Source organism: Hyla sarda, chromosome 6 (assembly GCF_029499605.1).
Source record: "Hyla sarda isolate aHylSar1 chromosome 6, aHylSar1.hap1, whole genome shotgun sequence".
Taxonomy (NCBI): Eukaryota; Metazoa; Chordata; class Amphibia; order Anura; family Hylidae; genus Hyla; species Hyla sarda.
Window position 1 is genome coordinate 283927048 of NC_079194.1, and position 16402 is coordinate 283943449.

General features: G+C 42.6%; 1 protein-coding gene across 3 annotated transcripts; it reads right to left on the reverse strand.

Annotated features, from left to right (window-relative positions):
• Nucleotides 1-1106: 1106 nt before the first annotated feature.
• Nucleotides 1107-6625, reverse strand: NPAS4 (neuronal PAS domain protein 4). Of its 3 annotated transcripts, XR_008845378.1 has the most exons (9): nucleotides 6248-6598; nucleotides 5670-5821; nucleotides 5331-5433; nucleotides 4961-5210; nucleotides 4733-4842; nucleotides 4484-4619; nucleotides 3147-4366; nucleotides 1897-2910; nucleotides 1107-1791 (listed from the first exon to the last, which is right to left on the reverse strand). XR_008845378.1 is itself a non-coding variant. In XM_056527533.1 (8 exons), the coding sequence occupies exons 1-8, from the start codon at nucleotides 6420-6422 to the stop codon at nucleotides 2885-2887; spliced, it is 2172 nt and encodes a 723-aa protein (XP_056383508.1). In that variant the 5' UTR covers nucleotides 6423-6598; the 3' UTR covers nucleotides 1813-2884. The 3 variants fall into 3 exon arrangements, 2 of the variants coding, with proteins under 2 accessions (XP_056383508.1, XP_056383507.1); XM_056527533.1 differs by lacking the exon at nucleotides 1107-1791 and having other exon boundaries at nucleotides 1813-2910; XM_056527532.1 differs by lacking the exons at nucleotides 1107-1791; nucleotides 1897-2910 and having other exon boundaries at nucleotides 2934-4366; nucleotides 6248-6625.
• Nucleotides 6626-16402: the final 9777 nt, after the last annotated feature.

Genomic DNA, 16402 nt, shown 5'->3' on the forward strand with positions numbered 1-16402 from the left:
AGCTGCATTATCTGCCACTATGGTTCACATACCCATGGTTTCATGATATGCCTATGATAACCTTGAATGTAAATTTTCTCTACTGACCAAGGGGAGCATTGACTTCTTGCACTTGGTTCCTCCACCACAGTGGTCTACAAACTTCGGCCCTTCTGATTTAGCAAAACTACAACTTCCAACATGCTCTGACAGCCAACGGCTGTCCGAGCATGCTGGTAGTTGAAGTTTTGCAACAGCTGGAGGCCCACAGAGATCAAGGCTTAACAGTATCACCCTATGTGCTATTTGTACTTAAAAAATAAATAATTATAAAATAAAAGTTTATACAAAGTTTTGACCAGCCCCTTACAGTTTGGAACCACGTGACCCATCTTCTTAAAATCCCGCCGATCACGCCACTTTCAGTCAGCATTTAGTTTTTTTATAAATGGGTTATGAAATAGTTTTCCCATCTTACCTCATAGCAGTTTCCGACTGCCAAAAACTTCGCCCGACAATGAGACAACCTGATAAATAAATAATTCTGGCCAGCAAATAAAACAAACTGCGCGCGCGACGCCGACCACCTCTACTTGTAGTAATAAAACACACACAACGTTGTTGTTTTTTTATGTTTGTTTTTCATTTCTTTCTTTATCATATCCATATAAAAAAAAAGCACTTTGTACAAGACCAGGACTTAACATCACCAGCCCAACACAATGCAATTTGCCGTACACATTAGAAAAAAATCCTACTTATAAATATGTATAACTGTACATATCATAGTTTTTGTTTTCTTTATTTTTTTCTTTTTTGTCGTTACCATTTCTTTCAAACTTTAAAAAAAACAGCAGTCCAGGAAAAAATATCCTTATACTTAAATCGTAGCAAAATCCTACGTCATTCTTTTATGGCACGCCACCGCACCATAATTTTGATACATATACTTATATCTTTTTTGTTTTTTTCTTTCTATGCTTGTCAGTAAGCATGATCACTTTTTGTTAATACAGAGTTTCAGTTTTACATCAAACACTTTCTCCCTCTTTAAAGGTGCAATTTATCTAAAAATAGAAATATTTCATGTAGGCCGTGTTCACACATAGCAAAATTTTGAGAAAAAGTTTTTCATGTTTTTTTTTTTTTTTTAAATGCGTATCTCTGATTTTACAGTGTATAAACACGGCCTAAAAGGCACAAGTAGTTGTGTACCGGGATTTCACACTTAGGTCAGTGATCCAATACAATTAATTCAGCTTTATATTTGGCCTATATGTTAATGCCAATAGCACAGATAAATAAAAAAAATTTTAATATGGAATTGGAAAAACCGGAGCCCCACATTTGTTCTATGCAATGCATATACCTCTTGGAGGTGGGGGACATACGGCTAGTATATGTGCGTTTAGATTTTATTTTTTTTACGTCAACAATTGCACCTTAAACATAAGGGAGAGAATCTTTAGCTATATCCACATTCTCTGGAAATACCTCTTTTTTTCTGGGATTAATGTAACCCCAGTCCTTAATACATTTCGGTAATTTTTTTTTTTTTTTAAATGTTATCGTTTACATTTAAAATGTAAATACATAGGTTAAAGTCCAAAACAGTATCGACTTAAAATTAGGATAAACGGGTGCAATTTATGCACCTATAGTAGTAGGAGGTCTAAGATAGGCATCAAAACAACAAGCCACCAACCAGTATTTACAAGGGTGGATATATGAATATGTTTATGCAGATTATGTAAATGTAAAATGCAGATTATGTAAATTTGTGTCTATATCAACGTTTCCCAACCAGTGTGCCTCCAGCTGTTGCAAAACTACAACTTCTAGCATGCTGGGAGTCGTAGTTTTGCAACAGCTGGAGGCACACTGGTTGGGAAACACTGGTCTATATCAATACACTACCTCTAGTATTACTATAGACCGGATGTTACCATCACTTGGGATGTTGATGTTGAAATAATGAGTGGTGGCTTGTATTTTTGGCGCCTATTGGAGGCGCTAGAGCAGATCCTCCCTATATTTCTACGCTAAAATTCATACCAGCGGGTCAATTTCTTTTTTGGTAAATCTTTAGACCTTCTGCCAATATTTTGGATCAAATCTCTCTACCGTACATAAATATCGAAAGATAAACCATTTTTTTAAATTTTTTTTTTTATAAGTTCTCTCCCCCCCCCCGCCCAAAATCAAAATATTCCACTGGTTATAATACTGGCAAAATACCCTATATATACCTTTTTGTTAGTTTCACTATGAGTGAATACTTTTTTTTTTGTTAGTTATGTAAACTACATACAACTTCCTTTCTCAATATACACCTTTTTTTCTCTTTCTGACCAATTCTGCAAAGCCTTATTTCTTTTTTTTTTGTGTTATAAATCGACATGTCGTACAAATGTTCGAAAACAATGGCCCATCGAGTTGTGAGATTTTGTCCAAGCAAATATTTCCCAGTGGGAATTTTGTCTTTGTGATAATATTATTTATATTTATTTAAATATATAAAATATAAATGTATTTTAATATATAAAAATAAATATATATATATATTTAAATATCAATTTATTTTACAAATTGTGTGATGTACGTTTTGGTTGTCCTCATAAATCTTTGCAATCATTGTGTAATGATGGGCCATTGCTTTAACCCTTATTTTCAAATGAAAACAAAAGAGATCTCTTGTAAACGTGCACAAAATTCAGAGAAAAAGAGAATAGAGGAATGAAAAAGGGAACAAAACAGTTTTGCGATGAATGGGAGAGTCGTACGACGCAGAAAGTCGTTCTTTTCTCCCACGTTGTGCGTCTTGATTTGTTCTTAAGTAGGCAGGAAAAATCTGCTCAGAATATGACAATATGCCATACATATCGAAGTAAGTCACAGACTTATTTCAAAACGAAGGTTTTCCACTTCCATCTGTAACACAAAAAGAAGAAAGAAAAGGGATTAGTACATCTATTATGAACGTTAAAAAGTTAGGTTGATTTTTTCGAATTATTTACGGAAGTTTCTAAATATTTAATATTTTTAACTAATTTGATAAACTTGGAATTATGTATTTTATTTAAATCTATCTATGGTAGCTTTACAGTTTCTAAAATGATTTACTTTTATAAAAACTACAACTTCAAAGGATGGTTGTATTAACTTACCGTGCTGGAAGCCGTCTTGTAGCTCAATCTGGAGTTGATACAACTCATCATTAAACTGGTCACATTGAATCTCTGAGGCACCTGCCTCAAGGTCTGTTTTGTAGGACATCAGTTCCTCTAAGAAGTTACATTCTTCTGGCGACAGATCAGTCGTCACGTTCGACATCATGGAAGGAGATGTGGAGAGTTCCCCTCCTACTTCATCCTCCTCCAAGGGACTGCAAGGAGACCCCATAGCTGCAAAAGGTGGAGAATCAGGGAAGTCCTTGAAAAGACTGCAAACCGGATGGCTACCGGTGGGGAGCGACTGCTCTTGACATGTCAAGAAAAGAGATAAGTCAATGCTCTTCCAGGACCGAGGAAAGTTAGGATTAATATCTGCATCTGGAAGACTGGCAGGGAGAGAAACACTTCGGCATGCCAGCCCATGGCCACTCAATACCACACTCTCAGAGCATGGATTATCTTTAGTAGCCACATTACTGAAGACGTTGGCCAAAGAGCCAATTTGTTTCACTAAGAGATCGATATCATTCTTCTCTTGCTCGGAATACCTGAAGATTACTTGGTTGATGGGTGATGTCTCTGGGGTTACTAACCCCTCGGGAAGCATTGGTAGATCCACAAAGAGAGGACTGGTTATTTCTGGCACTGTCATTATTGTGCAGTCTCCTCCATCCCCAGGACTATCAGGGGTTGGTGGCAGCTTCTCATAGAGGGAACTGCAGTAGGAGTAATAAAGTTCTGGATTTAAGGTAGTACTGTCCTGATCAGAAGATGTCTGTGGGACACTTTCTGAAGACCCGAAGAGGAAAGTACAGTTTTGGTGTGGAGTGTATGGAGGAGTGCAAGTAAAATCTTTGGGTGGTGCAGTCCCTGCATGCTCTCTTCGGAAACTCTGATCATAGGATGTTGGTTGGTAAAGGGTAAATAAAGACTGGTTTTCTAATTGTCCCTCAGTTGCAACTGTATCTTCCATAATGGATATGGTATTCTGACACAGGATAGGATCTTCAGGACTGACAGACACAGACTCTGAAAACTCGAAGGACTGGCTGATGCTCGTAGGTGTGTTTGCAAGGGGAGTGAACACTTGATCTGGACTGGAAAGATCTGCTGGGGAGAGAAGTGTCTCTTGGAAGGAAGGACCCCCAACTGGGAAAGAAAGTGGAGACTCCTCTGAAGTCAGCTGTTGCCTCAGGCACCAGGCTTCTGCGTCACTGGGGAGAACAAACAAAACTTTGTTTTAGATTATATAGTTATTACCATATGACGTTATATCACCATAGGTGTTGACGTGAGGACCAATAGAGATTGAGTGAATAACAAGCTTTTACCTTATTATGTAGTTGTAAGATGTGATTGGAGCATCAGTGTTCTCCAGGACCATCAAAGAATAGACCCATATCCACCGCTGGTCTCTTGTCTGCAAACGTAACACCACTTCTGCTCTGCATTCACCAGAGTCACTTACTACACAGAAGAAAAAGAGCATAAAGTTAGAAAAAGTTCGAAGGATGTCAATGTATTCAGTTTGGCTCAACATATTGTACCCCATCATAGCTTAAATAAGCATATAGACTTACATAGTTTGTAATGCTGGGTAGACATCTGTGTCAGGTCTTCAGGGTGAATGAGATTGTACCACGACTTGGAAAGTAAATCATTTTTCTCATAACCCAAGTGCAGAAAGGAGCTGCAGAAAAGTGAAAAAAATTAATCAATTAATAATATTGTAAGTGTGCTATACTTCCATGCCTCTTATGAGAGGCTCATATACATCTATAAGGTGGATGCACATATTGAATATTTACCTTTCTGAAACTTCCAAGACAGAGAGGTCCTTGGCATGGCGACTCTCAAAGAAGTCCATTAGGAAATGGTTGTGGGTCACTCTGGGTTTTGGGTCAAGAGGAATGCAGAAAGCGGTGAAGACTGGGTTTGAGGACCAATAGGTTCCAGTTGGAGCCTGCTGAAACCTTCCCCTTATGAGGACCAACTTGTTCCCCGCACTCTGTCTCCGGGCTGTCTTTGAAGTATTGAACCTGCACCTGAACATTCTCTCTAAAATAAATCAATAAAAAAGTTCATTGGTATGGTTATTTGTGCAATAGGATAGTCAACACAACACATGAGGATTGTGGACACTTCCAAAATAAAGCATGGGAGGCTTCCGACACTTACCACTATCGAGTGATGATGGGAGAGACAACTGGTTTCTCATGACAAAGTGATCAGAAGGGTCAATGATGTCATAAATGCTGTCTCCTTGGGCAACCAGATCAACCTGTTTGAATAAATACAATGACATGGTAAGACATCAGTCCATTGTATCGCTTCTTTCTGCAGATGGCTATAACATGCATACTAATGAACCTGCATTCATTCATGAACATGTATTCACATCAATATCTATGATGAATGAACCATCAGAACCTCTCGGGCTTCTAGATTCATATTATTAATAACATTACAATGCTAAACCTAGGCTTGAGCATAAAACATCATCTTAAAATGACTTACCATTGAATGTCCGAGATGATCGGTCACGTTTTCAGACACATAGATCAGTTTCCCTTCACTCGTGTAGGTGAGTAAGAAGCCAGGAAGGTTGTGTAGGAAATCTTGTAAGTCTTGACTAGAAAGTAGACCTTCCAGCTCATTCATCTGTTGACCTGTTGTGCACATGGAAATAAGGAACTTGTGAACATGGATAGATTTATTTGTATTCATATAGTCATGGTTGTACATGTGCAATAAGCTCTAACATTCAGGACCTTGGAGAGTGGTAAGGGAAGAGTTTTGCCATTCAGGACCAAGGACAGCAGCAACATGATACTACGAACACTAGGGATAGACTTGCCAGTTCCTATCCTATTTCAATCACACGATTAAGATGTTGCAAAGGCACAAGCAACAGGTACATATAGGGTCAAAGTCAAGACTACATGAAGTCCGATCCCTTAAAGACTGTAAAACACTGCCACAAAGTTTACATATCATTTAAGTATCTATAAACCTCAAACTAAAAATAGTGGTAATGTAGTCCAATACAAAAATCTGCCCAATAAGAGTAACATATATTTTCAGTGATAACTCACCTCTAGAGAAGAAAACCGACTTCCTTGTATAGATACAAGCGAGCGACATGATGTGCAGGTAGGATAGCCGTACTTTATCTCCTTCAGAGATGGGAAGGAGGTCCTTCAAGTTTCGGATCTCCGCATTAATTTGATCCCTTCTGGCTTTTGATGCACCTTTCGTAGACCTATACATTTTGGATGGGGTCTCTGAGAGTCAGTCCAGAGAGCCCCTTTCTTCTTTTCTCTTCTCGTCTTCGTTTTTCGTCTTCTGGTTGTCTTCTCTTCCCAAATATTGTGGTATATTCCTGCTCAGGCTTTCTGATGCTTGTCTCTGGGTTCTGTTTAAAGAACTGTAGCTCATGGTTCTCTTTATATAGAAACCGAGGAGTGTGTGGGCAGGTGAGACGCAAGGGGAGGGGGGAGAAGAGTGGAGTTTATCATCAATGGGTTGCATGGTTAGGGAACTGCCTTTCTGTGCTATTACTGGCGAGCGTCATCAACTCATACAGATGACGCTGAGCAACGGGAGAGAGAAAGGAGGGGGTAGAGCGTAGGGAGGGGGGAACTGGAGAGAGAGAGATTTCTGCAAAGAGCCAAATATCACATTCTGTACCCAATTTGGAGAGAAACTGCGGACGACGTTGAAAATGCTACATTTCCATCCAGTACCAAAACACTTTCAATCTATAGCTAAAGGCTTTAAGAATCTCTGTAATCTTGTGCATTATCCTTGTATGGACATAATACATACAGTGATCACTCAATGGCATTGCTAGGCTGTACCATCGAGCAGGGCAGGGAACGCTGCAAATGCTGAGGATACAGACTACATCTGTATTACTACTGTGAAAGGATGAGCACTGGCTCTGCAAAGACATACCGTATTTGGGGGGAATATAGGGTATTTCACCCTAAAAATAAAGGCAATTATTGAAATCTAAAGGCAACCGGCTTAGACTGTGGGTTGGATTTAGAAGGAGTGGCGTGCCTATTGATAGAACTGCAGAGCATAAATATATATATATATATATATTGTTTTCTTCTCGATGATTAGTTCTCATTTGAATAACTCTCTTTTGTGTTGCCTTTCATCCTTCAGCCCACACATGCCACATTTAGTTAGAGAAAAGCATATTTTCATAGGATATGATTAATTTAGCTGCGTTTTCAACCCCTGCATTTTCTCTAGGAGCTGTAAATAGGTACCTGATCCTGATTTTCCTGCCTCTCTATATATTTATGTCTCTCTCCCCTTCCCTCTCGGTCTCTCTCTCCCCTTTTATTGTTGAAAGGATAATTAGATGTAGGTTGGAGTGACGACACTGTGTTTTGTGAATGACGGCCGCTTCTTTGCATACTCTGTGTTTTATCCATATTTGGTAAGAGCTTAGTATACAGCAGAATTAACCGTATACTGGCCCCGGCTTTCAGAGAGCTCTAAAAAGCTTCAAAGCGGAGCTATTTTTGTACTCCCACAGCTTTGGCGTGTATCCTGTTGATAAACAGCTCACAGCTTCAAGGTTCAAGCTCCATGATAAGAGACTCTTGATATGGGCCACAACCATTGTGCTGCATAAACCCATTATACCTGGTGGGGCTTTAAAAATATCAGGTTGGAAGGGGCCGAAAAGAACTATTAATAGTCACATATATTCTCTATATAATATAGAACATGTGGACATCTGTCCAAAGGGCATTCTCCCAGCCTTGTCCTTGGACAGATACAAAACTGTCCAATCAGCTCTATGTTTGCAGATGCAAAAATGAAGCCTATGAAGAAAACAACAATATTGTAAAGCATAGAGGAGCCTCGGTTATGTTTTGGGGGCTTTGCTGCCTCTTTGCTGCCTCTGGCACAGGGTGTCTTGAATCTGACCAGGGTACGATAAAATCTCAATACTATCAAGGCCTTTTGGAACCAAATGTGCTGCGAAGTGTCAGGAAGCTTGATCTTATCTGAAGGTTATGGGTTCTACACAGCTAAAAACACCCAAGAATGGGAGCAGTGGGGGTCCTTAGAGGAAGGGTACCAACTATTTTGTCTATGTCCGTATTTGTTTATATGTCACCTTCTTCTCTTCTTTCCTTATCAACCACTTGGTAAACCTGTAGATCCCAATATCAGTTAAAGAGGTACTCCGCCACTAGACATCTTATCCCCTATCCAAAGGATAGGGGATAAGATGTCTGATTGTGGAGGTCCTGCCGCTGAGGACCCTCGCGATCTCCCTGCTGCACCTGGTGTTTGTTTAGAGCGTTGGGTGCAGCGCCGGAGGCTGCTGATGTCACGGAAGCGCCCCGCTTGTGACGTCTCGGCAACCCCCCCCTCAATGCAAGTCTATGGGAGGGGGCATGACGGCCGTCACGCCACCTCCCATAGACTTTCACTGAGGGGGCCTCCGCCCCGCATCGCCAGTCATCTGGCACGGAGCGAAGTTCGCCCCGTGCAACGGATGTCTGTGGTGCCGCAGCCCAGATCGTGGGGAGTCCCCAGTGATGGGACCCCCTCAATCAGACATCTTATCTCCAATCCTTTGGATAGGGGATAAGATGTCTAGGGGCAGAGTACCCCTTTAAGTTTCATACTAAATAACCTATGCAGCCCAACTGCATTTCTTTATTACTTTGTCTAAGTTGGTTCACCGCATCACCAAAGAAAAAAAAATTTGTCCAGAAGACCCTAAAAACCAGTTGTCTCCAAATTTTGCACCTCTAGATGTTGCAAAACTTCAATGTTTAGTATGCCTAGACAACCAACAAAAAAACCCTATAAACTATTGGACTCCAAACTGGACCTTCAGATGTTGCAAAACTTCAACTTTTAGGGTGTGTTCAGACGAGCAGATCCACAACGTATGCAGGGTGCCTTTAGATGCGCCTGTTTGGAATGGCACTACGCCGCTACGAAATGTGCGAGTTGCCGCGCATGCACGGTGTACTCGCACACATTGCGGCTGCTCCCCCTGCTCCCTGAGCTAGGCCGAGAGCAGCCGCGATGTGCAAGTATATTGCGCTTGTGCGTGGCGACTCGCACATCGCAGTCTGTTTGCTGGAAGCAGCGTATTGCCGCTCCGAGCAGGCACATCTAAAGGCAGCCTGTAGCGGTCCTTCGGCGGCTGTGGATCTGCTCGTCTGAACGTACCCTTAGCATGCCCAGACAGCCAATGGAAGACCTTATAAACCAGTGGTCTGCAAACTGTGGACCTCCAGATGTTGCAATGTTGCAAAACTACAACTCTCAGGATGCTGGAAGTTTTAGTTTTGTAACAGCTGGAGATTTATGGTTTGGAGACCTATTCCATAAACGATCACTACATCCAAAATGACTGGCTCTAAAATGTCATTTTTAACATACTTTATACATAACTATAGGGGGTGCAGAGGGGACCCAGGAGTCTAAGGGGTCCATAAGGTCTCTTTTCTATAGGAGTAGACCAGTTCTATAAATGAAGCATGATTGTTGGGGGCCCTGCAACAGTTTTTCCTTTGGGGCCCGCCAACTTAACGTAACCCCACTGCTGAGCAGACTATTTAATAGGCAAGATAGTAACCAAATTGATAACAATACAAGATTGATGAAAAAGGGCACATGGCCTTGGAAAGTTTGAATCATAGACTCAAGTTGCTCATAGCAACCAATCAGATCACTTCTTTCATTTTTTAAAAGACCTGTGAAAAATAAAAGAAGCGATTTGATTGGTTGCTATGAGCAAGTGGTCAACTTTTCCTCTGCACAGGTTTTGATCAATCTCCTCTAATGGGTGGGAGAAAAGGGTTATGACGAGGGTGATAGGGACCCTATCCTTTTATAATAGGTCAAGAAAATGCAAGAAGACCTCGTCCACACTACATAGGCCACATTCACACCATGGAATTTCCTTGTGGAGGAATTTTCGTTGCCTGCAGCAGCCTCCCATTGATTTCAATAGGATTTCGCTGCTCAGTTCACACGTCAGAGGTTTCACAACGGAACTTCCGATGAGGATTTGGATTCCGAAAGAAGATTAAACATGTTCAATATTACGCCAGAATCCTACAGTAGCTGCGCTCATGCCCCCTGTCCCTGGTGTCCCCCTGCCCACACCTCTCCTCCCTGCACTCCTCTAATGGCGGGAGCTGCGGCAGCATCATGCAGAGCCCCGCAGGTGACACCGCCTGGGTCGGGGCTGCACATTGGGAGTGGAAGGGCCAGAGGACATGGTGTGTGTAGGGGAAGAAGGAGTGACGTATAGTGGTGCACCATACTGACATCCATTGATACCGGCTCTCACAGCTCGATTTTTCTAAGCGGGCATGCGACTTGTTTTAGGGGCATAACAATTTAAGAATCACTATTTATCTGCACTAGACCGGAAAATATTGATTTAAAACACTTTCCCACAATTTCCTAATCGAATTTACTATCCCAAAGTAGCTTAAAAAAACGGAATTGAGCTACAATTGAGCCTAATGCCCTGCGCATGAACGTCCCTGTGCGTCGTCGTCAAGGCAACGTCACTAGTCCGGGGCCAGGCCCGGAGCGGAGAAGAGAGCCTCCCGGTGAAAATGGACAGCACGGAACGACTAACCCTCCCCATCGGACGGTCCCTGCAGCATAGATGGCCCGGACCAGCTCACCCTTCCTTCCCACCGAGGGGAGGTGAGTAGAAAACTAAAGGGGGGTCTGGATGATGACAAAGGCCGCAGTGGTCTTCAACCTGCGGACCTCTAGATGTTTCAAAACTACAACTCCCAGCATGCCCGGACAGCCGATGGCTGTCCGGGCATCCTGGGAGTTGTAGTTTTGCAACATCTGGAGGTCCGCAGGTTGAAGACCCCTGAAGGGATTGACAGGCAGTGATGATGAAGGGGGGGGGGGATGATGATGACAGAGTGATGATGATGGGAGGGATGATGTATTTCCCACCCTAGGCTAATAGTCGAGTCAATAACTTTTCCTGGGTTTTTGGGGTGAAATTAGGGGCCTCGGCTTATATTCGGGTCGGCTTATACTCGAGTATATATATGTAAAGAATAGACAAAATCTGAATATTTTACCCAAATATACTTTACAATTTCTATTCTCTGACTGCCCAGTGAAATAGGTAAGTGACACAAAGTATATTTAGGGCCATTTGATTTTGTGAATTCATATATTTTAAATTTTTTAAATTTTTTTTTAAATTATTTTTTCAAAGCTAATCATTTTGATATTTAAATGCAAAGGGAATTTTTACTGATATCCAAGATGACAGCATATGATCCCGGCTAACAAGCAAGGTCAGACTGACCAATCAGAGCACCGGAGCCTATTCTTTGATACATTGGCCGGCCCCAAAGGTTCTGTAGAAGGCAACCATTTTTTTGCGCTGTGATCTCTGATGAGACGTTTTAATCGCTTTTCACTTTTTTTTTAGGGTATACAAAGTGACCAAAAATACGCAATTTTGGACTTTGGTATTATTTTACATATACGGCATTGACCTTGCAGTTTGATTAACATTACATTTTTTAAGTTCGGACATTTACGCACGCGGCGGCACCACATATGTTTATGTTAACTTTTGTTTACATATTTTATTTTTAAAATGGGAAAAGGGGGGGGGGGGATTCAAACTTTTATTACGAACTTTTTGCCCCCCCCCCCTTTTTTTTTTACACTATTTTATAGTCGACATAGGGGACTATTACATGCTATCTTCAGATTGCATACACTGTTCAATGCTATGCCATAGCATAGCATTGATCAGTGTTATTGGTGCTCGATTGCTCCAGGCTGCATTGAGCCACTGATCGACCGGTGAGGAGGCAGGTAAGGGCCCTCCCGCATCCCCTCAACCCAACTTTGATTGCGGCATCTAAGGGGTTAATGCCGGACATCACTGCGATCAATGATGTCCAGCATTAGCCACGGGTCCCAAGCGCGACCACCCCCCTATGACGTGTGCTCAGCTTCTGAGCCCCCGTTATAGAAGAGGAGCAGGACAAGGGCGTACAGATACCCACTTAATCCTTAAGTGGATAAAGCACACCTAATCTTTCCAGGGCAGCATATTTTAAACCTGCTTCTTGCAGGCCAGATCTCCAGGTTAGCCACTGGGTTGATCGTGGCAGAAGAATAGGCGATTACTGCTAAGAAATTACAAAATGTCTCTGCTTGATTCAGATACCCATAAATTTATTGTATATTTGGGATTTCCATAAGTTGCCCTTTCTACTGATACCTTACGTTACCCATCCATTGTGTAAGTTTTACCCAGCGTTACGGTAAGTGAATGAGCTGGGGCACACTAGTTATGTGTGGGGTCATTTGAAAGAGGTTAAGATAAGGAAACCAACCGTAAAAGACAGGAGCTGTGGGTAAAGTGAAGGAAAAAAACTTTAATGCATCAAATGGACGATGAATGGAGCCATATATAACGTCAAATCTCTGGTGAGAATCTCCTTCCCTCAGCAATGACCCAAAACACACGACCAACACAACAAAGCAGTAGCTGAAGAAGAAGCACATTAAAGTCCTGGAGTGGTCTAGCCAAACTGTTCGGCGCTGGGAGCTTGTGACGTCATAGCCCCGCCCCCTCATGACGTCATGCCCCATCCCCTCAATGCAAGTCTATGGGAGGGGGCGTGGTGGCTGTCACGATCCCTCCCTTAGTACGGTTGAAAAAAGACATACGTCCATCAAGTTCAACCAGGGAATTGAAGGGTGGGGTGTGGCGCGATATTGGGGAAGGGATGGGATTTTATATTTCTTCATAAGCATTAATGTTATTTTGTTCCAGGAATGTATCTATTCCTGTTTTAAAGCTGTTAATTTTTCCTGCTATGACCAGTTCCTGAGGTAGACTGTTCCATAAGTTCACAGTTCTCATGGTAAAGAAGGCGTGTCACCCCTTTAGACTAAACCTTTTCTTCTCCAGACGGAGGGAGTGTCCCCTCGTATATGTATATATATATATATATATATATATATATATATGTATATGTATATATATATATATATGTATATATATGTATATGTATATATATATATATATATATAAATATATATATATATATATATGTATAAATATATATATATATATATATATATATATATATATATATAAATATATATATATATATATATATATATATGTATATATATATATATATACATATCCAGGGGTCAAGTCCTGGGGAAAAAAAGTGTGGGAACTCACCCAAGATTTCACTTAAAGGGAACCAATAATCACATTTTACCCTATATAACGCTTGGCAAAGGATTATATAGGGTAATATCTTTACCCTCACCATCCCCGGGGGACGCTCCTGCCCCCAGGGATGGTGAAGACATGAACTTATAAACTAGTCCCTGCTGGCCCTGCAAGTAGTCCCCTGGGCGGGGAGCTCCTTTTACCTTCTGCCGTTACTTCGACCAGCAGCGATGCCCCCTCGGCTTGATTGACGGGCAGCGTCATCTCTCTGCTCCATCTGTTCAGTGAGCAGAGTGATGACGTGGCCTGTCAATCAAGCCGAGGGGGCGTCGCTGCCGGCCGAAGTAACGGGTGTAGGTAAGAGGAGCTCCCCGCCCAGGGGACTACTTGCGGGGCCGTTATGCAAAGGTTAATGTACTGGTATTTTCTATGCACCTGTTACTTTAAATATCCTGTTGTCATGAATCTTGTTGTTAGGAGAGTATGCAGAGGTGAACCAGGTGATTTATCTGCCCAATGGGAATGCTCAAAACTTGCTTCATATATAGTGTAACCCAGTGGCGGATCCTGGGGGGGGGGCAATTGCCCCCACCCCCGAGATTTCTGCCCCTCCGCCCCCTAGCATGATGGAGCCGAAGCTGTAATAAGCTCCCACTCCACCATTCACTAACCTTGGCTTTCACACACGCTGTGAGTAGCAGGGACGCGATCCACTGCAGGTGTAATGAGAAATTCTGTGTCTTGACAAGTTCTGTGACCCGATCAGCTGATGAAAGTGCTGAGTCAGCAGAGCTGCAGCACACACACTGTGATTGCATTGTGATTGGTTGATGGGAGGTGGTGTCTGCTCACTGCACAGATCACACTGTTGCCTCTAGACAAGCACGGACACAGATTTTTACAAACCCTAATCCTGGGACACAAAACTTGTCAAGACACAGAATTTCTCATTACACCGGAGATCCCGTCCCCGCGGACCACATACTGTAAGTACTGAAGAGTATGCTCAGGGCCCAGGGGATTAGGAGGACAGAATATGTGCCACGGTTAGGGGCACTATATCGTACAGGAGGAGGGGAGGGGGATTTCAAAACTTGGGGGGGCAGAGAAAAGGTTAATGAGGGGCTGCAAGGCAAAGCACAGGGGGCATTATATGTGAAGAGCACATGACAGGGGGGCCCCCTGTGCTGTGCCCCTCACATATAATGCCCCCTGTGCTGTGCCCCTCACATATAATGCCCCCTGTGCTGTGCCCCTCACATATAATGCCCCCTGAGGGGACAGGGGGCATTATATGTAAGGGGCACAGCACAGGGGGCATTATATGTGAGGGGCACAGTACAGGGAGCATTATATGTGAGGGGCAAAGAATGGGGGCATTATATGTGAAGGGCACAGCCAGGGGGCATTATATGTGAGGGGCACATGACAGGAGCATTATATGTAAGGGCCACAGCACAGGGGGCATTATATGTGAGGGGCACAGCACAGGGGGCATTATTATGTGGGGGGAACAGGATGGGTCATAATTATTATATGAAGGGCGCATGATGGGGGCATTATATATGAGGGGCGCATGATGGGGCATTATATGTGAGGGGCAAAGACATTATATGTGAAGGGCACAGCGCATGATGGGGCAATATATGTTAGGGGCACAGGACAGAGGGCATAATTATTATATGTAGGGGCACAAGATGGGGCATTATTACTATATGTGAAGGCACAGAGTGTTTTGCATTTCAGAAGTATAGTGTATATTATGAGGAATTTCTGGGGTGGTACGTTTTTTATGGGTCACAATACATTACGGTATTTTATTCAGAGGGTGCACTGCACAGCAAGTTATATTCAGAGAGTGCAGTGTGTGGTAGTATTAAATTTAGAGGGTACAGTGTGTAAGTATTATATTCAGAGAGTGCAGTGTGTGGTAGTATTACATTCAGCCGATAAGCTTCTCTAAGTTCACTCTGCATATCCTTCATGCTAACCTGAGCCATTACGGATCGTACCACCTTTCCAACCTCGATAAAGCCAGTTATCCGTAACCTTGCGTCGGACTGATTATTTGCCCCCTGTGTCTGGCACAGGAGAAGCTGGTCTACCTTGGGTGGTGTATAGGTCAACCATGCCCTGGCGTCACGAAAAGTTTAATTCACACATTACCCTCACCCGACACCACACTTTTTGTGCAGATCCATGTGCAGTGGACAGCAAACAAACTTTGGCTTACTAGCCAGGAGAAAAGATGGTCAAGGTGCAGGGGGGTAAACGAGGCGACTTTCCAAAAGAAGCATCAATCTGATGTGAAACTGGGGCAAATATATTGGCTTGTCATTTCGGTTCACAACATTGTCTTTTAGGCTACATCATTTTCCGCCCCTTTTCCAAAAGGCCACGTCCTCTTGTTGAGCGAAGTAAATGTTCCTGATCTTTTTGGCGCCAAAATCTTGGTGCATGTCACGATTCTGGTGCATCAGGCCTAGTAAATTGTTCACAATCTTCCCTTTCCTTCAATCATGGTCTCGGTCCATTGAAAAAAAAAAATTGCCTTTGGTGACATATAACAACTACATTGACGTGGTCTAAAATGGCAGGAGGTGCTCAACCCCAAGTGTAGTTGTGCACCTACGCTGGGGTGGAGGTCCTGCACTTGTGGTCCATTGCTATGGGCGATCCCCAGCATAATGTGCATACAATGGAGGATGCCTGCAGACGGTCACAAGTACCACAATATAGGTGCACTACTGTGGTAGATGTAAACAATGACATTAGCTAACCCTCAAAACTGATGTAAAATTGAGATAGTAGCCAGTATATCCTTATATGAAGGACATACCTGAGCCCGCACACCAATGCCAAGGTTTCTTAAGTGGTACAGGACCGAACATTAACCTACCTGTGCCGGATGAGCGTACCACTTGAGAAACCTTGGCGTTGGTGTGCGGTCTCAGGTATGTCCTTCATATAAGGATATACTGGCTACTGTCTCAATTTT

Bases quoted from the DNA above. Each gene is read 5' to 3' on its own strand.
- NPAS4 (XM_056527532.1), bottom strand. From the start codon at position 6,422: ATGTATAGGTCTACGAAAGGTGCATCAAAAGCCAGAAGGGATCAAATT. The intron at 5,211-5,330 runs GTAAGTGTCGGA...GATTTATTTTAG, and splicing joins CCCATCATCACTCGATAGTG to AGAGAATGTTCAGGTGCAGG. The intron at 4,367-4,483 runs GTAAAAGCTTGT...TGTTCTCCCCAG, and splicing joins TCTTACAACTACATAATAAG to TGACGCAGAAGCCTGGTGCC.